A 24,144-nucleotide genomic window follows, 5' to 3' on the forward strand; every position below is an offset into this window, starting at 1 on the left:
GAGGCACTCATCCTGGCTGTCAGGCCCTGAGCACCAGAGCCATTGACGTCCAGATATACCACACCAGACAAGACCCAAGGTGTAGGTTGTGCAAAGAGGCACCTGAGACGATCCAACATATAACTGCAGGGTGTAAGATGCTGGCAGGGAAAGCCTACATGGAACACCATAACCAGGTGGCTGGCATAGTCCACTGAAACATCTGTGCGGAGTATGGACTGCAAACATCAAGGTCAAAATAGGTAACACCTCCGAAGGTGGTGGAGAATGACAGAGCGAAGATCCTGTGGGACTTCCAGATCCAGACTGACAAGATGGTAATGGCGAACCAACCAGATAGTGATCATTGATAAAGGGCAGAGGAAAGCCGTTGTAGTGGATGTCGCGGTTCCAAGTGATGTGATCAGAAAGAAGGAACACGAGAAACACCAAGGGCTCAGAGAGGAGCTGGAGGGAGCCTGGAAGGTAAAGGTGACAGTTGTGCGTGTGGTGGTCGGCGCACTCGGGGCAGTGACCCCCAAACTAGATGAGTGGTTGCAACAGATCCCGGGAATAACATCGGACATCTCAGTCTAGAAACATGCAGTGCTGGGAACAGCAAGGATACTGCGCATAACCCTCAAGCTTCCTGGCCTCTGGTAGAGGACCCGAGCTGAATGAGGGACGGACACCACCCGAGAGGTGAGACGAGGATTTATATACCGTATTTTCACGACTATTCGACGCACCGTACTGTCACACACACGCACACACACACGCACACACACACACACACACACACACACACACACTCGTTTGTTAGGTCAGGTCAACACAGTGTGATTTAAATGGGCCATTGGGAACAAATACCATCACTTATGTTTTCATATCATTCATATTCAAGTCATAACTGCACGTTTTTGGGCAGCACTGTGAAGAGGACATTTGGGGGCAGAATTCCAGTACGGTTGGGCGCAGTCTCATTAATGGGTGACATTTCTGTATTTTACATGAAATACAGCGGAATGAAGGAGCAGCAACAGCAACGTCAACATTTCTCTCGTGTGAAGCTTTCCCACATTTGAAAGTAAAGAACAGAGCGAAACATGGTGGCAGCGCGTGTGTGTGTAGAAAGAATTGAACAATTGTGCAAGTACCGTAATCCATCAAAAACGCTGCGTTCCCTCTCGTTGTTGCGTATTGTGGCGTAACTCGCCCAGCGGTGCCTCTCACTCTTTGTAAAGTTGTGTTTGCCAGCGATCATCCATTGTTCCCATGCCGTTCGCAACTTTACTTTGAACGCCCGGTTGATGCCAATGTCCAGCGGTTGGAGTTCTTTAGTCAAGCCTCCGGGAATAGCAGCAAGCTCAGAGTTCATTTGCTTGACTTGGTTTTTCACCGCTGCTGTGAGATGGGCACACATGCCAAAAGCATAACCGATGGCTTGAAGTTTGAACTGAGCTTCGTAGGCGTGTCTCTTTGTCAAATTTATTTTCGGGGGTTCTTAGAAACCAAAACCGGAGTTGTTTTGCAACAATGCACATTGCTACACTCTATACAGGTGTTGGTACCTGCTTGCGGCGTCCACTTACACGCACACCCTTCACCTATTGGCCGACTTCTTTCCCGCATACTTGGCCACAGTCACTTCCGCCTTTTCTCTATATAAACAGCCTGTCGGCTGTCAGTCAGATTTTGGAATTCAGCGCATACAAAACACGCTCCGCACCATAAGGCGTCCTGTCCATTTTGGAGAAAATTTAAGACTTTTAATGGCGCCTTATAGTCGTGAAAATACGGTACACATATATACATATATAGTATATACTGTATAAACTCTGCACATATATTTCCATTTAAAAAAAAGTTAATTTTAGAGCTGCATTTTAAGATCTTAAATTAGGCCCATGTCTAATTGGGATTTGCTTGAAACGATTGAGATTATTTCTTACTTGCACATGCAACTTAATGCCACCTCTGGCTATTTCAGTAACTACACCTGATCATATTTCACATAGCTCCCATTAAATGGATTGCGATCAGGAATAAAGATGTATTGTAACATTTGTACATCGACAATAAATGAAATCCATGTAAAATGTTTTTCCCAAAAAGTTTTATTGAAAAAGGTATAAAGTCATACCAGGAGACCCCTGCATCACTATAATACATTTCATTCACGTGATTTCACTCTGGGTCAGCAGAGTCCAGTGCATTCAGGAATCTCTGACACTTCGCCATGAGGACTTTGATAGCTTCCGTGAAGAGGACATTTGGGGGCAGAATTCCTGTAGACTCCACAGAAACTGAAAATTAAAAGATTAAATAAAGAACAATACAAATTAATTGGAGAGATGAATTTCAACTAAATTGCAGAGCAAATTTATCACAGCGCACGCACGCACACACACACACACACACACACACACACACACACACACACACACACACACACACACACACACACACTCGTTTGTTAGGTCAGGTCAACACAGTGTGATTTAAATGGGCCATTGGGAACAAATACCATCACTTACTGTATGTTTTCATATCATTCATATTCAAGTCATAACTGCACGTTTTTGGGCAGCACTGAAGTAACAACTTTAAAATGATTTTCCCCGTTGCTTATGAGAGATCGCCCCACGGGGACTAATTAATGGCTGCTTCAGTTTACAAGTTCTAATACAGTGTGGACATGAAATGCAAGAACTAAATTAACTTACAGATAAAGTGGTCTCGCACACGTCCAAGTTTTACCACATTTTTTAAGTCATCATGACGGAGAACTTCTCTGCTGCACGTATCCAAGCGACTGTTGACAACTTTAGCGACCTTGCTCCCTGAGGAAAAACCAATAATAAATATGATAACCTTTACATTTATTGTCGAATACCGTATTTTCTGCACTAAAAGGTACACTGGATTATGAAGTGCACCTTCAATGAATGGTCTATTTTTTTAATTTTTTTCATATATTGGACGCATTGGATTATAAAACGCAATATACAATGCATCCACTAGATGGAGCTCCTTCTCCTACACTCCTTCCTTTCGACTCGAGAGGCGTTTGTGACCGCCTCCGAAAAATGTAAATTAACGATTAAAGTACTTCAATGAAACTACAAAAATTGAAAATAATGGATAAAAACAGAAAATCAAGAAACGAAATCACAAATTAATTCTATAGCACCCCCCCCTGGCATTTCCTTGAGCGTAGCACCAACAGAACGATCAGATGTGAGTTAAATGTTGGAGACTGGAATGTCTCACAAGTTTTTGTTATTTATTTCCTGCACATTTCCTAACGTTCAAGTGCAGGTAATCTTACCGTTATCATCTTCCAGTTCTATAACTCCTTGTGAAAAGCAACGTTTGAGGCGTTCTGCCTTCTCTCCCTGCACTGTTTCAAGGAGGGTGATCTCTGGTAGGAGGCGGTAACTTGCTGTGGCCACAGGAGAGAACTTGGCGTGATCCTTCCCTAGTCGGAGAACAGAAATACTTCAGGATTTAATATTGATTCCACAGTGCCTGTGCAAGCTCAAATAAACCCATTCATTCCTAGTCATGTTATACAGTAATTCCTCATTAATCGCGGTTAAGGGGACCAAAACCACCAGCGATAAACAAAAATCCGCGAAGTAGCGACCAAAAAACATTTATTAAAAAAAAAACATTTTTTGAAGTCCGCAAACGGTCCGCGAGAAGCTGCAAAACAATAGCGAGTCACTTTGAGCAACATTTACAGTACTGTACTCCATGTATGAGAATTTTTTATTTTTTTAATGAATGTTTGAAAAAATCTGCGATGCACTGAAGCCGCGGTAAACGAACCGCGAAATAGCAAGGAATCACTGTAAGAAACACAATTGAGTTCTATTAAACACTAATTCTCAAATGGGCAGTTCTGAAGTCGCAGTCGACATCAGTGGTCCTCCACATCTCATCTGCCATGTTCTTTGAACGACTGAAATTTCCCTGACCGGTAACCATCTGTTGAGTACAGTGTGGCAGTGGGAGTTCTTTCTCACATTGACGCCTAGTAGCTAACATACATATTATGCTACAAAAAATACGAAAGAACAAAAAAATAAAGAAATAAAGAAAAAAGGGAAAAAAAGCAATTGGGGACTAGTGGTCTACACGTTTCTAAATTCACTGCACAAATGAAAACGCCTCATTATTATACAGGATGTAAACTAACATCAACTCAACAAACATTTGTAATTTATTTTGTTCACAGCAAGACTGTATGACCTGAAAAGCATGACGTTGCATTTCCAAAGCTCAAGTTACTTCCTCTCCAAAAGTACAACGTAATGCAGGTCTGGAAGTCAATGGAAGTACTTTAAAACATAGTTTGATAGCACTTAAGCTAAAACTTGTTTTGCTACACAGTTTTGACTTTTCTCATTTTATAATGTAATTTAAAAAACAGCGAAATCAAACTGTACTAGGATTCCCTCAATTTACTGTTGCTTTTTTTTTTTTTACTGTCTATTGATTTGGCTATTGATACCAAATCAGTGAATTATCTTATTTCTTGTTTAATGGCAGGGTCCTGAAATGAATAATCATGAATATAAAAAGACACATTTCTTAAATTGCCTATTTCTACAAGATTATCTTTCAAAAAGGCCAGTAATTAGTGCATTCCCACATGAGCTAAGTGCACTTTGCAGATTCCAACTTTACAAACGATTAATGTGTGAAGCACAATTGGCAATTAGTTTGCTTCAAAGTTCAGAGTTCTTACCAATTCCTTTGACACAGTGCATGACAATGTCGAGTTCCTGTCCGGGACAGAGTAGCGCGATAAGGATGTCATCATGTACGGGTTCAATACTGGAGTCAGCAAACACATCTGTCTGGTTACCAATTGGGACCCATTTTATATCTCTGGAATAGACTACAAAATAATGACGTGACAATTAACAATGAGGACAAGATGGCAAAAAGGCGTGTTAAACGTCAGCTTTATAATTGAATGGAAAACTTTCATTCCATGACACTGATCGGGCTGTGGCTATCAAACATTTTTAGGATCAAATATTCTACTTTATACCACTGATTAAGGTAGTTTCCAATTAATTCACCAAACTAACTGGATTTAAAAAAAAATGAATATGCGTGTGAGGTGCAGATATTATTTTCTGTCCAAAAACACTCCCACATTCTGCTGTTGTGTGAGTGACATTGATTGTGCGTGGTTAAAAAAGTTAGTGCCTGGCCGGGTGAATTTACGTCCGTGTCACTGAATGAGAGGGGAGAGTTGAATGGCTAGCCTGTTTACTGGTCTGCATTTTAGTGATTCGGTAGGAATTGTGGCCATTGGCAGCATGTGGATGAATGTGCTTATGTGTTTGTTTACTCACCATTGGTTCAAAAAAATTATTGAATGTGTATTAGCCGCAGTGCCAGTCCTTAATCAGCTATAGTGGTATTACAATAGGTGATAATTGTCAGACAATACAAAATTGGCTAAAATCGACTTGTTACCTTGATTGCAGACATGCTCTTGTAGTACATGTTGCAAATTATCTTAGCTTTGTTGCTAGGGTGGAAGTTAAGTGAAAATGTTCATTTCAAGAACAAGGTCCTTGGTGCCCCAACTAATCTAAACATGGTACCATGATTAATACAATACAAAACAATACATGCTGATTTATATAGCGTTTTCACAACAGCGGCAGCTGTAACAAAGCGCTTAACAAAACAGTTAACATAAAGTAAAATAATAAACAACACATAACATCAAACACGGACAGTCGTGCAGTCCTAACCACTTTTCTGTCACACGCTTTGTTGTTTGAAGCAGTTTGAGATGAAAGAGGACAGAATTAAAGTGTCCTTTAACCAGTGGATCAGAGACGTCATGCTCAAAATGTGCATACGTCGGCTACAAGCTACTGTAAGTTTCAAAGTCAACAAGAAGCTGTAGCATCCGTTGACAAAAAAAGATATTGGTTCACTTCTCCGCGACTCTCGGTTCCAAATACGCATCGGCGGTCTGCGCCAACGCTCCTCTCTCCTCATCCTCAACTTCAGCAGCCATCCATCCAGCTGCACCAACGCCGACTGTCCAACAGCGCCGACATCTCCACTGAACAAAACGGGGTTGTGAAAAATGCTGCCCATTACAGGGGAAAAAAACACAAGCGCCCCAGGTCTGTCCAGCACCAACAGTCAATGGCGCCGACATTCCTCCCAATCAAAATCTGTGCTGGTACAGGCGTGCTGCCGAGAAGGCGCAACCACCAAGCACAGATACTTCTCCTTTGACGAATGTCCTGGCCAAAAAACAGTCCATATCAGGTCCACACGATGAAGCAACAAACATGTGACAAAACAAAAAGACAAAAAGAACAAAAAAGCAAGGCTCTGCACTTGCCGAAGGCCTACTCAGGCGCCATCTTGGAAAAAAATTAATATTATATTTGTGGAATACAAATTAACCCTGGAGAATCCACGAGGTCAAATTTGGCCCCGATAATTTCTGCTACTCAAATGCTACCGTTAAATCTCAAAGGGTTAAATTTGGCTCCAATACTAAATGAAGATTAACCCTTGTGTGCTCCAAATTAAAAAGGCTTTAAGTTGCGCATTTTACAATTTTTGTAATGATGTATTTTGTGTTATAAAAACATTCTTTTTTTCCCCAAACACTCAAAATGTTCAGAGGCATCTGTGCTATCCATACATATATAGTTTTTATTAGTTCTTTGGGATTTTTTATTCTTTATTTTTTGCAAAAGGAAAAAAAAATTGTGTCTGGAGGTCCCAACCAAGCCCTACTAACAATCCGGACCGGACGTGTTCATGTAAAATGCATTGGTTTGAAGCCTCCTGCAAAAAGGCAAACTCATTTGCGATCCTCTGGCGCCACCTAAAAGTTGCACAATTGGAATGACCTCAACCCAACAATGTGACATGTATACGTCTGTCCAAGCGAAAACAAAGCGATTGACGTAAAAATCGAGTGAAATGCATGTTTACACATTAGGTTTACGATGCATTCAAAAATATGAATTATAATGGGTCTCTATGGTGCAAAATATGTAAATTGTGAAGATTAAGGTATCAAAACGTTTTTTTATTATTGCTGCAATGCCTGAGAATTATCAGCCGGTGACGTCATGAAATTTAGGCCATTTTAGAACCCCTCCATAAGTTTCAGCTCTCTCGTGTTTTTCTGAATGCCTTTGATTCAAAGACATCATTTTACATTTATCGCAAGCGGTGCACTACGAGGGTTAAAGTAGTGAATATTTGAAAAACACATTTTGGTGTTCAGTGAACATATAGCAGTCATTTAATGTAAAATTCATAATTTTCTAAAGAAGAAAAGGGGTCTTGGGTTCTCCAGGGTTAAGCAGAATAATCCACCAATTTTTATCCTTCTCAGGGGACTGCAATTTGTCCTTGACTGCCACGTGCTGTCGACTGAAATTGAGGTCGTGCACACAGGTTCAACCTGTGAACGTCACAGCTCACCCGTTTTCTGGGTTGGGTCACAAAGTGTATAAGACACGTTGAACAGAGATGGAAGTGGACTTTCCTGAAAATTCCGGAAAAAAATAATTAATTCAGAGCTGTCACAGCGTACAAGTGCTCCGGATCGACGGTCTGGGTAGAAACATTTGATACCAGAGATGAAAGTGGACTTTCTTGAAAATTCCTGAAAATACACATGTGAGCACACACACACATATATATAGTTCGATATATATACATAAACAGAGACAGACAGACAGAGAGAGAGAGAGAGAGAGAGAGAGAGAGAGAGAGAGAGAGAGACAGAGAGACAGAGAGACAGAGAGACAGAGAGACAGAGAGACAGAGAGAGAGAGAGAGAGAGAGACAGAGAGAGAGAGAGAGAGAGAGACAGAGAGAGCCATCCCTGCTAACTATGCATGGAGGGTTCCAACCCAAATCTAGCACCCTGAAACTGTACGCAAGCTGAAAGGAAGGAGGCCGGGGACTAGTGAGTATGAGAGCCACTGTCCAGGATGAAACATCCATGCTCCATAAATACATCAAGGAGAAGGCTCCAACGGACGACATACTCATAATGTCTCAGACAATGGGGAACAGAAGATGAGGCGCTGGAAGAGGGACCATCATGGGAGGACAAGCCCCTATTACTGGATGTACCACCGGACCATAACTGAAGTGGCAGATCTCAAGAAGTCCTATCAGTGGCTAGAGAGGGCTGGCCTGAAGGACGGCACAGAGGCACTCATCCTGGCTCCTTAGGAGCAGGCCCTGAGCACCAGAGCCGTTGAGGCCGGGATATACCACACCAGACAAGACCCAAGGTGTAGGTTGTGCAAAGAGGCACCTGAGACGATCCAACACTTAACTGCAGGGTGTAAGATGCTGGCAGGGAAAGCCTACATGGAACACCATAACCAGGTGGCTGGCATAGTCTACCGACAATTCTGTGCGGAGTATGGACTGGAAACCCCAAGGTCAAAATGGGAAACACCTGCGAAGGTGGTGGGGAATGACAGAGCGAAGATCCTGTGGGACTTCCAGATCCAGACTGACAAGACGGTAATGGCGAACCAACCAGATATCGTGATCATAGACAAAGGGCAGAGGAAAGCCGTTGTAGGTGCGGTCCCAAGTGATGGAAACATCAGAAAGCATGAACACGAGAAACTCGAGAAATACCAAGGGCTCAGAGAGGAGCTGAAGAGAGCCTGGAAGGTAAAGGTGACAGTCGTGCCTGTGGTGGTCGGAGCACTCGGGGCAGTGACCCCCAAACTAGATGAGTGGTTGCAGCAGATCCCGGGAACAACATCGGACATCTCAGTCCAGAAATGTGCAGTGCTGGGAACAGCAAGGATACTGCGCAGAACCGTCAAGCTTCCTGGCCTCTGGTAGAGGACCCAAGCTGAATGAGGGACGGACACCACTTTCACAAATCAGTTAATTTTTTAAATGATTTTAACTGATTTAGCAGGTTTGCCGACCTTTGTAATGTAGTCGGACAAAAAATCTCAGTTGAAGTCGATTTCCTCAAGCCAGGACCACTTGAACGTGTTCCGAACACTCGCATCTATTGCACGTATGTCAGCTTGCCTGTTTGGCTGTTTGAACATTGCGCTGGGACTTGACTTCTGAATTCCTTGAAAGCCCAGTAACTTGGTTAAAACTTGGGTCTAAAAAGATGAATTTATTTTGAAATTCCCCATTGCATTAAAAAAATACACTTCTTGGCTTTGTTGTTAATCTTACCTTTGCCGTTCAAATAAAGTTCCCGTGGATCTGAAGAATCTTTGCTTGCGCTTGCATCCTTGTTGCATTTAATCTTCAAGTGTAGCTGAATTGTGTCTATTTCCGAAACTTTGTCCTCTGCGGACTCCTTATCTAAAATAAAACCATAACAGCAAATGTCCTGTAAATTTCTGACATAAAAATCCTGAACAAAAAGTGCCACTACGTACAATGTAAGGCTGCAAAGAACAGAAAATGCAAAAATATCGTCTGATCCGATTCCAGCTGACGTAATTCAGATTGACGTAAAATCTATGCATAGCATCCAAAAATTGTTCATTGGCATTTAGCGTAGTGATATATAAACGATATGCGTTTAAGCACATGATTATTAAACAGCTTTGGTGATTTACAAGTTGAAACTTTTTTTGATCTTGGAAAATTGACAACTGTATGAAAATTCTCACAAGAAGTGCTGGGAACTTCCAGGCTCAGGTGCATGTCTTATGAAGTTCAATGAAAACAACATCTCCGTAAAGTTCACCAGAGTAAATATTTTTCTCAAAAGTCAATATAACTGAAATGTTTGTCATTCAGAGACAAATGCCTCTTCAACATAGGTACGAGCCAGAAAAATAAACGTCTCATCAACAACTCCTGGCATTTTTATACATGAGGGAGAAACTAAAGTTGAACATGATACCGTCCGTGGCCTACAAATTTTTTTGATGTGAATTTTTAATGTAGTTTAAAATCCAGCGTGTCCTGGGTCATCCACGGGGTCTCCTGCCAGCGGGACATGCCCGGAACACCTCACCAGGGGGGCGTCCAGGAGGCATCCGAATCCATTGCCCGAGCCACCTCATCTGGCTCCTCTCGATGTGGAGGAGAAGCGGCTCGACTCCGAGGCCCTCCCGGATGACCGAAGCTCTCACCTTATCTCTAAGGGAGAGCCTGGACACCCTGCGGAGAAAACTCATTTCGGCCGCTTGTATCCGGGATCTCGTTCTTTCTGTCACAACCCATAGCTCGTGACCATAGATGAGGGTTGGGATGTAGATCGACCGGTAAATTAAGAGCTTCGCCCTTTCGCTCAGCTCCTTCTTTACCACGACAGACCGATACAACGTCTGCATCACAGCAGACATTGCACCGATCCGCCTGTCGATCTCTCGCTCCCTTCTGCCCTCACTCGTGAACAAGACCCCAAGATAATTAAATCCTCCACTTGGGGCAAGATCTACTCCCCGACCCAGAGAGGGAACTCCACCTTTTTCCAACTGAGGACCATGGTTTCAGATATGTAAGTGCTGATCTTCATCCCAACTGCTTCACACTCGGGTGCGAAACGCTCCAGTGAGAGTTGGAGAGCCCTGTTTTAACGGACCCCCTCAACACTTCGGCTGTGCCTAGAAATTCTGTCCATAAAGGTTATGAACAGAATCAGCGACAAAGGGCAGCCTTGGCGGAGTCCAACCCTCACTGGAAACGATTCCGACTTATTGCTGGCAATGCGAACCAAACTCTGACATCGGCAGTATAACGACCGAACAGCCCGTATCAGGGGGCTCGGTACACCATACTCCCGAAGCACCCCTCACAGAACTCTCCGAGGGACACGGTCAAACGCCTTCTCCAAGTCCTCAAATCATATGTAGACTGGTTGGGCAAGTTCCCACGTACACTCGAGGACCCTGCTAAGGGTGTAGAGCTTGTCCACAGTTCCACGGCCGGGACGAAAACAACACTGCTCCTTCTCAATCTGAGGCTCGACTTCCTGACGGACCCTCCTCTCCAGCACCCCTGAATAGACCTTTCCAGGGAGACTGAGGAGTGTGATCCCTCGGTAGTTGGAACACACCATCCGGTCCCCAGTTTTAAAAAGAGGGACCACCACCCCGGTCTGCCAATCCAGAGGCACTCTCCTCGGTGACCACGCGAAGCCGCAGAGGCGTGTCAACCAGGACAGCCCCACAGCATCCAGAGCCTTGAGGAACTCCGGGCGGATCTCATCCACCCCCCTGGGGCCCTCCCACCGAGGACCTTTTCAACCACCTCGGTGACTTCAACCACAGAGATAGGAGAGCCCACATCAGGGTCCTCAGACTCTGCTTCCTCCGAGGAAGGCGTGTCGTCGGTGACTTCAACCACAGAGGTAGGAGAGCCCACATCAGGGTCCTCAGACTCTGCTTCCTCCGAGGAAGGGGTGTTGGTGGAGTTGAGGAGTTCTTCGAAGTACTCTGCCCACCGGTTCACAACGTCCCAAGTCGAAGTCAGCAGTGCCCTATCCCCACTGTACACAGTGTTAATGGTGCACTGCTTCCGGCCTCCTGAGACGTCGGATGGTGGACCAGAATTTCCTCGAAGCTGTCCGGAAGTCGGCTTCCATGGCCTCACCAAACTCTTCCCATGCCCGTGTTTTTGCCTCGGCGACCACCGAAGCTGCGTTCCGCTTAGCTAGTCGATAGCTGTCAGCTGCCTCTGGGGTCCCACAGGCCATAAAGGCCCGATAGAACTCCTTCTTCAGCTTGACGGCAACCCCGTACTCGCTGGTGGACACCAGCAGTAAGGGAAGCTTGTATTTTGCTTTTTGTAGAATCCTTGTTCTGCCCTTGCATTTTTGAAGTGTCGCCACAACTGGCCTTGGTCGAGGTCTCCCAGGTTCTTGTCTTCCGGTGCGGTAGACTCTCCACCTCAATTGGCCCCTGTATCAGCAGCTTCTCCTTGAGGATTTTTTGCACTTTTTCCTCTGTTTCAGTCCACGTTTCTCCCGTAGTTTCCTCTATTGCATCAATTAGCAAGTTGTTTCTTCTTAACTGTCCCTCCAAGTAGTCCATTTTGTTTGTTAATGCTAGCATGCCATCACATATTTTATAGATTTCTGTTTGCATGTCTTTGGAATGGCCAGCTTGACAAATTTGATTTTGATGTCGTCTACCTCTTTTTGGGTAAAGTTCATGCTGGTTTTTATTTCTTGGACTTCCCTGGTAAAAGTGTCAAGTCGTGAGTTTGTTGAGTCTATTATCATCTTGACAAATCCTTTGAAATACTCTTGTGATTGTTGCAAGAGCGCCATAAAAAGCTCTTATTGTTGCTGGAGTAATTAATTTACTTGAGTGAGGATCAGGAAGTCCTCGTCCTGCTTTGTGTCTTGCTTCTGTTTGGGTGGCATTTTGTCGGGTCTCGTTGCTAGCCGGTTGTACGCTAGTTGGTGACGTGTCCAGTGCGCTTGCTGTTGGCCCGGATGATGCTGACGTGGCAAGTGGGTTTGCCGGCTCCCACACGCTCGCCGGCTAGCTGCCTCTCGGCTTTCTCACGCTCGCTGGCATTCGGCTGGTTGGTCTCTGGTGGTGGGTTCCAGCTGCGTAGCGTCCGTCCGCAGTTAGCTTCCGTCCATGATTGGACTTTTCTACATTATGATTGGATGATCTGTCCGATGCTGAATCTCTTTTTGATTGACAGCGGAATGAGCCAATCACCAATCTTATGGTGAAGGCATCCTTTTCATTTTTTTGAAAAGCAACGGAGAGTAGAATTCACGTAGAAAATAAACGAACACATTTTAAACCAGCCGCAGTACATGAGAGTACAGAGCTGTGAGTCGGACAGGCTTCTCTGCAGCACTGGAGCGACGCAAGGGACTGTTCTGGCTCCATTCCTGTTCATCCTCGACACCTCGGACTTCAGACACACCCACTTCAACCTGCCACCTTCAGAAGTTCTCTGATGACTCTGCGATTGTAGGCCTCATTGTAGAGGGAGACGATCGGGAGTACAAGAGACTGACGAAGGACTTTGTTGACTGGTGCCAGCAGAATCACCTCTAGCTCAACCCTAGAAAAACTAAGGAGTTGGTTGTGGATTTCTGCAGGAAACAGTCCTCACCTGCATTGATGAACATCCAGGGTATGGACATAGAGAGGGTGACCGCCTACAGGTACCAAGGTCAGGGGTGTCCAAAGTCGGTCCTGGAGGGCCGCTGTCCTGCCTGTTTTCCAGCTCTCCCAGGAGCAACACACCTGATTCACATCATCAGGATTGTTCTAATGCTGTTCCAGAGCTGGTTGTGTTACTAACATGTACAAAGACACACAAATGGTTGTTTGTTTGTTTTCTCATTGACACTCTTCGGATATACTTGGGACCTGTTTTAGATCTACCAGTAGATCAGGATCAACGTAATGGGCACCTCTGCCTTAAGACATTCTATAACTCGGCGGTGGCTGCGGCCATCCATTCTGGCATTGCCTGCTGGTCAGGCAGCATCTCGGCCCGGGACAGAAAGAGACTGGAGCGTCTGGTCAGGACGGCCAGTTTTGTCTTGGGCTGCTCCCTGGACACTCGGGAGGAGGTGGGCAACGGTAAGATGCTAGCTATGCTTAAAGCTATGATGGACAGTCCCTCCCACCCCCTCCAGCCAGCCCTGACAGCACTAGGTAGCTCCTACAGCCAGAGACTGTTACACCCGCGCTGCAAGAAGGAGACATACCGCCGCTCGTTCCTACCCACTGCTGTCAGGCATGATGTGGAAAACAATTGTAATTAGCACAGCCACCTTATCTATATTTATATTGCACTTAATTGACCGGTGTACATCGAAACAATAACATTCATTTTGTGAATGTGAAGACTTTGTTTTTCTTCTTTCTTCCAAATCTTGCTGCTGTAGACTGTAAATTTCCCCAATGTGGGACAAATAAATGATATCTTATCTTATCTTTAAGAAAAGATTCAGAAAACCTTTATTAGTCTCGCAATGGAGAAATTCCAGATTCACAGCAGCAAAGTTATGAAAGGAAGAAGTAGAACAACAAAAAAATAGGAGCTGCTGGAAAGGCAGCCACTCTCGCGGCGCCATTTTGAAGTCAAAATAACAAAAAATAACACAAGACAAAACATAGGACAGAGCCAGTCGTGCAATCTTCACCACTTTTCTGCATACACTTTGTTGTCTGAAGCAGTTCTAGATGAAAGAGGAGAGGATCAAAGTGTCCTTTCACCAGTGGATCATCTTTATGATGTAGGCCGAAATTGAGCCACTGATGCAATGAAACCAAAGAGCAAAAATTTGTAAAGGTAAATTTGGCAAGCTGTACAGAGACGAGGTGCGGAGACTATTCACATTGGTCAGTCCCTTAGCCAATCAGGATGCAGAACACAATTCACCGTTTCCAAAAAAGCGTTAAAATATTTTCACACAAAAAAATCTGTGAAACAGCGAAGCAGCGGAAGGTGAACCGCATTATAGCGAGGGTTCACTGTACGCAATTGAACTACACAATCAAAATGTGGTATGCACCTTTAAAATAAGATTATGGGGAACGCATTATTTTTAGCATTACAAATTAGTATATTTTACAAAACTAGGTATTTTATGATGAGTTGCCGTTGATGGCTTCTGGCAAATATGTCATGTTCCGAATGCTCCGATTTCCCAACTCGTGAAGGCAACACTCACGACTGTGTGCCATTTCTTCTTTGATGGCAACAGCGGGCATACAAAATCAGTTTTGATTGCGGATCAATGTGAATTCAGTGATTCATGCTTCCATGATCCATAGTAGATGTTACAATACCAATCAGGGCATGGTTTTACAATTGCGGCAAACACACATGGGACTACCCACAAAATGTTTCCTTTTTCGATGTCCGAGCATCACTGACTAATGCCGCCAATTTGTAGACGCTCCAATTGGTTAATGGGACATTACATAACGTAATACATATATTAGCTTCCAAAACACGTCCCTCTGTCAGAAATACAGTATAATCATCAATCAGCCACAACGTGCTTCCTTTTTCAACGACCGATTATCACCGACATGCTGCCATTAAAGAGAGGTTTGCATAGTATGATGTTCAGACTCTTTTGCTACATCGCGGGCCAAGCCATGACACCGCATTACCCACAGCATTTACATCTCAGTTGACCTAGATAATCACTACTGGACGTGTGCATCAGAGACAGGCATACAGCCAGCGGGAAGAGTGAGAGATGAGGCAGTTTCATGAAAAAAAAGCGGCAATTTACGAAGTCCATACTGTAAATAAACGACTCATTTACCATTTAACCCTTTCAGGGACAGCCGTTACTACAGTGGACAGCTGATCATGTTGCCAGGTAACAAGTTATTATTATTGGTGGACGAATGTGTTAATTGTCGATTCTGATCATCGGCGTCATCGTGAATAATCATGGTTCATTCAGTCAGATTATGCATTTGAGGACAAAACTTCACTTATAATCACTTATATATTTTTCATTGACTATGTGGTTGACGTGGACATTTCAAAAGCATGCTCTAAGTAAATGATGCATTGCTCTCCAAAGTCAATGTAAAAACATAACAGATATGTAAGAGGGCTTACCAATACTTCTGTACTCAAACAGAGAGGGGTCAGCTTTGATGGGGATGAGGCCTAATCTCTGTGCCAGCACTTCATCTTGGACGATCGATGTGTTGTTATAAATAAAAACTTTCTCAATGGCCATGGTGGGCACCTGCAAGCATAAGCAGATATTCTCACACAAAGTAATTCATGACAATGAACACTTCTTTTCAGCTATCTAATTAGGAGTCGCCAGAGTGTCCTCCTTTCCCATCGAAGTATATCCGATAACACAACCTGCCCTCCCGTCTACCCTCACTACATCCGTCATCCTGCTCTTAGGTCAGTGGTTCTAAACCTTGTTATAGGGACGAAGCCAACCAGTTCATATGCACATTCCCCGAACCCTTCATTAGTGAAAAATAAAAATATTATTTTCTTTTTTCCCCCAACTTCAAGACATTAATAAAACATATTTATTTAAAACAGAAAACAGTCAACAAGTATAAAGTATGAGTTTTTTAATTGTGCACAAAATGCCAGTGATGGCCAAGCGGGCATGTCATAACCAATTGACAAATTGAGTTGGGTGTGTCTTAACCTCCGTGACAGAGCTTCTGTCGAATGGAATCGAACATGGTACTTCTGCACTGTAAATATAATTTCAAAAACTTTCCCTTGAATCCTGGCATACTCAACACACCCATGACACCTACTCCACCCGTCCGTGAATTCAAGTATTTAACATATTATTGTTGAACTGTACATTTTTGCTCACTTCAAGAACTACATTTTGATTTTAGCAATTTTTGGATGTCTATTATTCTTTTTAACTGAGCAAGGCAATGGGCTCAATGGGCTCAATGAAAAACGTTATTTACCCTAAAAATTCTAAATTCTACATTTTAGAACTGCAATATCGTAAAACTGTTCTATGTAAAATTTGCTCAAGGTTATCATATCTTTAGAATCCAATGCCGGCCAAGACCCAACTGTACCGTATTGGCCTGAATATAAGACGGCCCTGATTATAAGACAACCCCCTCTTTTTCAAGACTCAAATTTGAAAAAATACTTTTTGAACACCAAATAAATTTTTATACAGAAGATAATTACAGTACATCTAAAACAAATGATTATATATTTGAGAGAAAAGGCATGTTATTTTGCCTCATTGAAATCTTGATATCTGAAAATTTAAAAATGTAAACTAAAGTGCAATCACATTCGTAAATGAATGGCTTCTTGTTTTTGAAATATAAATTCCATCATAATTTCTCCTCAGCTGCCGGTTAAGGTGGTGGCTTCGGCCATCCATTTTGGCATTGTCTGCTGGTCAGGCAGCATCTCGGCCCGGGACAGAAAGAGACTGGAGCGACTGGTCAGGAGGGCCAGTTCTGTCCTGGGCTGCTCCCTAGACACTCTGGAGGAGGTGGGCAAAAGGAGGATGCTAGCTAAGCTAAAAACTATGATAGACAGTCCCTCCCACCCCCTCCAGCCCGCCCTGACAGCACTAGGGAGCTCCTTCAGCCAGAGACTGTTACACCCGCGCTGCAAGAAGGAGAGATACCACCGCTCGTTCCTACCGACTGCTGTCAGGCTGCTGAATAAAAAATTAAATGATGTGAATAACAATTGTAAAGAGCACGCCCACCGTATCTATATATGTGAATGCAAACACTTTGTTTTTCTTCTTCTACCCACAATCTTGCTGCTGTAGACTGTAAATTTCCCCAGTGGGGGACAAATAAAGGATATCTTATCTTAACCTGGGCGGCCCGGTAGTCCAGTGGTTAGCACGTCGGCTTCACAGTGCAGAGGTACCGGGTTCGATTCCAGCTCCGGCCTCCCTGTGTGGACTTTGCATGTTCTCCCCGGGCCTGCGTGGGTTTTCTCCGGGTGCTCCGGTTTCCTCCCACATTCCAAAAAAAAAAAAAAAACATGCCTGACAGGCTGATTGAACACTCTAAATTGTCCCTAGGTGTGAGTGTGAGTGCGAATGGTTGTTCGTTTCTGTGTGCCCTGCGATTGGCTGGCAACCGATTCAGGGTGTCCCCCGCCTACTGCCCGGAGACAGCTGGGATAGGCTCCAGCACCCCCCGCGACCCTAGTGAGGATCAAGCGGTTAGGAAGATGAATGAATGAATGAATGAATGATCTTAACCTGGCCGATCTTCGACCCACTTTTCTCCAGATTGTCGCCGTTTCTCCATTTTCTGTTATCTCTTCTATTATTTTCTTCTCTTTTCTTTCTTACCGCTATTTTTTATTTTTCTTCTTCGTGATACCGCTATTTTTATTTTTATTCTTCGTGACAGGGGTTCGCTTTGGCCTGGAGAGTCAAGTTCAGTATTCTCTTCAATGATATCTGGCGCCATCTAGAGTCGTGATTGGGTATAATGTCTAGATCCCCGAATATAAGACGACCCTCACTTTTTCAGTCTTATTTCAATGCAAAAAACACCGTCTTATATTCGGGCCAATACGGTAATAATGTGCACGTGCATCTTTCAGTCAGCAAATATACGCTTTTAAATAGTTTTGAGCAAGATAGTGACATGATGGAGAAAGCTTGAACCTCTGCCATTGGATTACTGCCATGTGTCAGAAATATGGAACCGAAGATTTTTGGTTTTGCTTCTACAGCAGGGATGTCAAACTCATTTCACATTGTGAGCACACACACGCTGTGTGTTTAATGAACATATCTTGTACAAAACATTTCATGAAGCACCTTAGATTTCCTTATACAAATGAGCAATTTACTTTTATCATTCACATATATGCATTGCAACTGATCCCGCTGATTGTACAAAGGCACAAAACTTTAACAAGTAATATGTGTTGACAAATATAGCAATGCACTTTGACACCCCTGTTTGACAGTGTCCCAAGCTAAAAGGATATGTTATGTACTATTAATGCATATCTGCTTTATTTGCATTTTTTTTCTTCAAACTTTGTGACAATATTGTAAGCTGCTCATTTTGATCACTAAAGAGAAGATAAATCAATTGGAAATCTGTATTACTTAATTAACTGTAGAACAAAAAAGATTTCATATGGCATCATGAAACTGCATCTAGAAAACAAACCTCTGCTAGTAAGATCCTTCTGAAAGCATTGGCGATAGCTGCATCGACCCCCACCATGTCAAACTCCATCAAGTTTTCAGTGAGCTCTCCAACATCAATTCTGAAGTGCTGCAAAACATGTGAGTATGTAATTATTCCAAGACAGTACCCCCCCCCCCCCCCCCATCTCCTCTGCACAACAAAACCAACCGCAGCAAGCAACTCCTCTCACTTACTTAATGGAAACATAAAAGCCCATTTCATGTGATTCAAAACACAAACAGCGAATAACTAAGAAATATGTTGATGTTAATCTTGAGTTGGGTCCTTTGAGGGCAGGGTGTATTAATTAGTGTGGGATAAAAATGATGGTAAAAACCACTATACACATACTGTTATTGTAATATGGTCTTTAAATCAAATCACAGCTCACCCCACTCAAAAAAGAAAAGTACTTCCAATTTCAATTCGCTTCAATGAATAGAAAAAGAAAATATACAGAAAGTGGCCCTTTAAACACAACCCTGACTAGATATTTATTTAACTTTAAAAAAAGTTCCCTAAATGAGTGCCCAGTGTCCAGAAAAGCACCATAGAAATCAAATGCATTTTGTTTAAGTGACAGAGGATGAGGATTTAGTGATTTGGAGTGACACTGATAGTTTGGTAAACTTGTTAGCATGTTCTTTATGCTACCGTTATCCGAATAACTCTTTTAATATGTGACGTGAACATACCAGGCACATTCTCAGTTCGTTGTTTATGCCTCAAGTTACGTTAGCATATCGTACACTTATTCAGCCTGTTGTTCTCCATTTTTATTTGCCTTTCAAGATGACATGGCTGTTCCCGGTGTTGGACTTTATCAAATAAATTTCGACTTCTACTCCAGTGCGAGTCATGTTATTTATTTTTATTTATTTATTTTCTTCGTTATTTTGCCTTTTACGGCTGGTGAGACTTATACTCAGGAGCGACTTATAGTCCGAAAGTACAGTATGTGAAACGATATTTTATGCCATACGCCGGTCTCTTTCCCATCAATGCGTGCAGGTGACAGTGAAAGGGAGACGATACAATCATCTGTCAATCTGCAAAGGTGTTTTTAGGAACAGTTTAGTAACATGCTCTAAAAGGTGGATTTAGTCATACATACATCCATACACTTATTTTCTGTATGGGTTTCTCAAAAGTGTGGTCCAACCGGGTGGTAAAACGCTGACCCATCCTGGAGAGTCATTATTTTCTCCCCTTTACGATCAATCACCAGATTTCACTGCTCACAATACTCAAGGTATTCTGAAGACATCAAATTAATAACTTGAGATATGTGCTGTTGTTTGCGTGTGAATGCATTTTGAGTGGTGAAAAATAGCCATCATGGCCACTTCCCCTTCATGTGATATCACAGCCTTGCAATGAAGAGGCCATTCGACCCTTAAAATGTATCAGATTCAAAACCAGCTATTACCAATGGACTGGCAGAATGTCAAAGCAACAAAATACTTCCTCGAGGAACATGCTGTCCGTGATATGATAATACGTCGCCAAAAAAAAAAAGAACAAAAAAGGTTAGGTTCATTTGTTTCCAAGAGGTGGCACTCATGATCTAGTATTAGGACGGAGTTTAAAATTAAACATGAGTGGTTCAGATAATGGATAGATAGATGGATTAGTTGAATCGATTTTTCTTTTCATAGTCTCATATCGATTCAGAAAACCATAAACCTAAACTTTTAATACATCTTTTCCCATAAATTCAAGTGACTTCGCACATCACGCAAGACCTCATCACTACTCAAGAGTAGCGTGTAAACACAACATGGCAGAAGTACTGACATCAACTACGAAAGGCTTAAAGGCAAATGTTTGGAAGTTTTTTTAGTTAAAAAAAAAACAAACAAAGACAGCAATGGACTCAAACTTTGCGAGACAGTTAATGAAATGTTTAAAGCGATGAATACAGTATATGTTTGCCACGATTTATTTATTTATTTTTACACAGGTTGTCGGGTGGCTCAAATTGATTTACATTATTTTTTATCGTTTTAATCCAGTCACGTGCAATAAAACATACATGATTAATGTGACCATATTGGATTTAATTCTTAATGTAAATATTAATATTTTATAAATGCACTAAGTTCGAGCAAAAAGTTTCTACTATTATCAGCAATGCTTCTTCTGAGAATGTCTTCCATATTAAAGTAAAATCGGTACTACCCGAAATCCTGAACTGAATCAAAAATCAGTAAAAGTGAATTGTATCAAATCGTTTTGGAAATCTGAGTTGATACCAAACCCTATCTACAACTGCATTTTGCTGTATATTTCCAGTAAAACTACCTTATATAAATTAAACTGAAAGTTGAATGGAATCGCTGTAAAATACGGCATTACTGTTTTTAAACTTTTTTTAATTCTACAATGTGTAAAGTTTGTGTCAAGTGTGACATCGTTTTTATTGGTCATGCACGTTCAATAAAAAAACACTACTACATGGTTTCATGCTAGTTGCACACAGTATTTTTTAAATGTATTCTTGCGTGCAAGTCGTCACGATTTTAACAGCGGCCAATTCTTTATTATTATTATTTTTATTTTTTTACGAACAAAGGATTGAGTGAGAGTTTATTCAGTGCACACTGCAGGAAGGTTTGATTGAGAGTAAAAATTATTTCAACCTGGTCCTGAACAAGTTTATTTTTGGGCTCTCATGTCACTCTTGGACCATACTTACTAAGAACCACCCGTACACAAAACTACTTCTTGACATGTGTGACATGACCAACACTTGCCTACATCTATACAGGCCTACATAATATGCAAACTCTCAATAATATAATAGTTTAAAAATGCTACCGTTCTCATGACTTTCTAAAAATACACATTGTCGATGCTGATGAAAAATATAATTAGGTTAAATATAACATGTTAACATTAGAATCAAATGTCAACCAACTGGAACCATTCAGTAATCATAAAACATAATTACTATTCGTGTACCTTTTGGAATTTCTGCATATCCCAAGTGTCATTATAGCCGGGGTAGTTTCCAGGAAAATCCGTTGTGTGAACCTGAAGTCAACAAGTGTATCCGTAAGCTTAATGAATTATTATATGTACAGTACATTGTGACAATGTTAAGCAAACATTTAAAGGTCATATACGGTACACACGTGGAGATAGACAGATAGCTAGATAGCTAGCACTAAGATTGAGAATTTGTGTAAAATTAAAATTTGCAATCCCATAGAAATTGGGTGTGAATGTTGAGATGCAAGAAAAAAAAGACTAAAATGCTGGTAGTAAACTGTGCTAAGCAAGAAGTACAGGGAATATTTATTTAGGAATTTAGATTTACAAGAGCATAAGAAACAATGTTTTGACGAATGTTGCAACGAGTATTACAAGTACCATGATTTTTCATACTTTACTTGCCAAACTAACATAAAATTCAGTTATTTTAGTTAACGTGGAAAACGGGGAGTTCCTACGGCAAAACGTAAACATAACTTACATTTCTCACGCAAAATTCTCCTAAAACAACGCGATTACGGACGTCCTCCAAGTTTCCACGGTTTGCCATCTTCTTCTTCATCATCTTCTTCTTCTTCTTCTTCTTCTTCCTTCTTCTTCTTCTTCTTCCTTCTTCTTCTTCTTCCTTCTTCTTCTTCATTCTTCTTCTTCTTCCTTCTTCTTCTTCTTCCTTCTTCTTCTTCTTCTCTTCTTCTTCTTCTTCTTCTTCTTCTTCTTCTTCTTCTTCTTCTTCTTCTTCTTCTTCTCCTCCTCCTTCTTCTTCTTCTTCTTCTTCTTCTTCTTCTTCTTCTTCTTCTTCTTCTTCTTCTTCTTCTTCTTCTTCTCCTCCTCCTCCTCCTTCTCCTCCTCTTCCTCTTCCTCTTCTTCTTCTTCTTCTTCTTCTAGTTGTCAATCCGGAGGCTGTGTCCAAATTCACAGGCTGAGTTTTCAACTACCTCAAAGGATCCGACGTCATGCAGCCTCCGTGGACTGCATAGTTTGGACACGACGTGCGTGACGTCACACAAACAAAAAGCTGGCTTTCGGAGGACCCGATCTCTGAATTCGGACACAGCCATGATCTTGGGCCCCTGCACGTTGTAAAACGAGGATGCGTACTTTGCGCAGGAGGTTGGCCATCTCTGATCACTAACTACGGCAACAACTATGGGACAATACTCGTCAAGCCTGCACAAACAGTGCTGCAGTTTCGCAAAACTATAAGTTACGTCTGAAGTGCCCTCTCGTCTAATATTTGGCATTGTCTTTAAAAATGATTTCTATAAAAAGAGAACATTTAAGAAATATATATTTGAATTAGGATTAAATAACTTTTACAATAATTTTTGTTACATTGAAAATATAAACACGGGGAAAATACAACTTTGGTAACAATATGAACACTAAATATATAAAAGAAATAAATTTATGATTAGTCTCAGTCTGTATTTAAGGAGCCCTCTGACATGCACATATCGCTGGAGTATTGTATTTCGCCTTGCTACTTCCTTGCTCATTGACTGCTATTGCTACAGACCTCGTTGTGTTTCGCTTTTTGAACTCTCGGTGCTCAGTATTTTGTAAGTATGGAACACTCTAAATTGTCCCTAGGTGTGAGTGTGAGTGCGAATGGTTGTTCGTTTCTGTGTGCCCTGCGATTGGCTGGCAACCGATTCAGGGTGTCCCCCGCCTACTGCCCGAAGACGGCTGGGATAGGCTCCAGCACCCCCCGCAACCCTAGTGAGGATCAAGCGGCTCTGAAGATGAATGAATGAATGGTTCTTTGTTTGTGATTTGGCTCTCGCTTGCGTGTAGTGGTTACATTGTTCTTTGTTTGCCTTCGCGATTCTTATTTTCCCCCTTGCCTTTTGTGCAAGCGCTTTTTGTTATTCGTTTTTTGTGCCCTCTGGTCCTTGTTTTGACCAGCACTTTATGTTACTACTTTGTCGGTGCAAATTTTTGTATATTAAACCCTTTTGCTACGGAGACCTTGTTTGGTGTCTGCATTTCGGGGATCCACTTCCTTATTTTTGTTGTGCACGAAGCAATTATCCTATCGCTTCGCGTACAACGTGACAGAATACTCCAGCCAACATGGATCCCGCAGACCTCAACAAGATTATAACCGCCTTGACCAGCCAAGGACAACTGGTGGGTCAGCAGGAACAAGCGCTCGCGGAACTCCGGGGCACGGTCTCCCTGCTGGCCCATCGACTCGAAATTTTGGGTTCACCGGTGGAGCGGGAACCCGATATCCCACACCCACCGCGTTATGGTGGAGAACTTGGGCTCTGTGAACAATTTCTTCACCAATGCTCGTTGGTATTCGACCAACAACCTTACAGCTATGCCAAGGGTAAAACCAAGGTGGCGTTCATAATGAGTCTATTGACTGTTCAGGCGGCGTCATGGGCGTTGGAAGTGAGCAATGCTAAACCCGGCCTTCGGTCTTCCTTCCCTGATTTTGTGGCAGCGTTTCGACTGGTCTTCCACCATCCAGTGATGGGAAGAGAGGCCGAAG

The 24,144-nt window shown here is 42.5% G+C and overlaps 1 protein-coding gene across 2 annotated transcripts; it reads right to left on the minus strand.

Moving 5' to 3' along the window:
- Positions 1-772: 772 nt before the first annotated feature.
- Positions 773-22,309, minus strand: polr1c (RNA polymerase I and III subunit C). Of its 2 annotated transcripts, none has more exons than XR_007964994.1 (9): positions 22,126-22,309; positions 21,612-21,683; positions 18,627-18,734; positions 15,571-15,703; positions 9,223-9,354; positions 4,736-4,888; positions 3,311-3,460; positions 2,582-2,822; positions 773-889 (listed from the first exon to the last, which is right to left on the minus strand). XR_007964994.1 is itself a non-coding variant. In XM_052081130.1 (9 exons), exons 1-9 carry the CDS (start codon positions 22,282-22,284, stop codon positions 2,167-2,169), a joined length of 1,143 nt encoding a protein of 380 aa, XP_051937090.1. In that variant the 5' UTR covers positions 22,285-22,305; the 3' UTR covers positions 2,079-2,166. The 2 variants fall into 2 exon arrangements, 1 of the variants encoding a protein (XP_051937090.1); XM_052081130.1 differs by lacking the exon at positions 773-889 and adding an exon at positions 2,079-2,285 and having other exon boundaries at positions 2,706-2,822; positions 22,126-22,305.
- Positions 22,310-24,144: the final 1,835 nt, after the last annotated feature.

The sequence above is a fragment of the Hippocampus zosterae genome, chromosome 11 (genome assembly GCF_025434085.1).
Source record: "Hippocampus zosterae strain Florida chromosome 11, ASM2543408v3, whole genome shotgun sequence".
In the NCBI taxonomy this organism is placed as follows: Eukaryota; Metazoa; Chordata; class Actinopteri; order Syngnathiformes; family Syngnathidae; genus Hippocampus; species Hippocampus zosterae.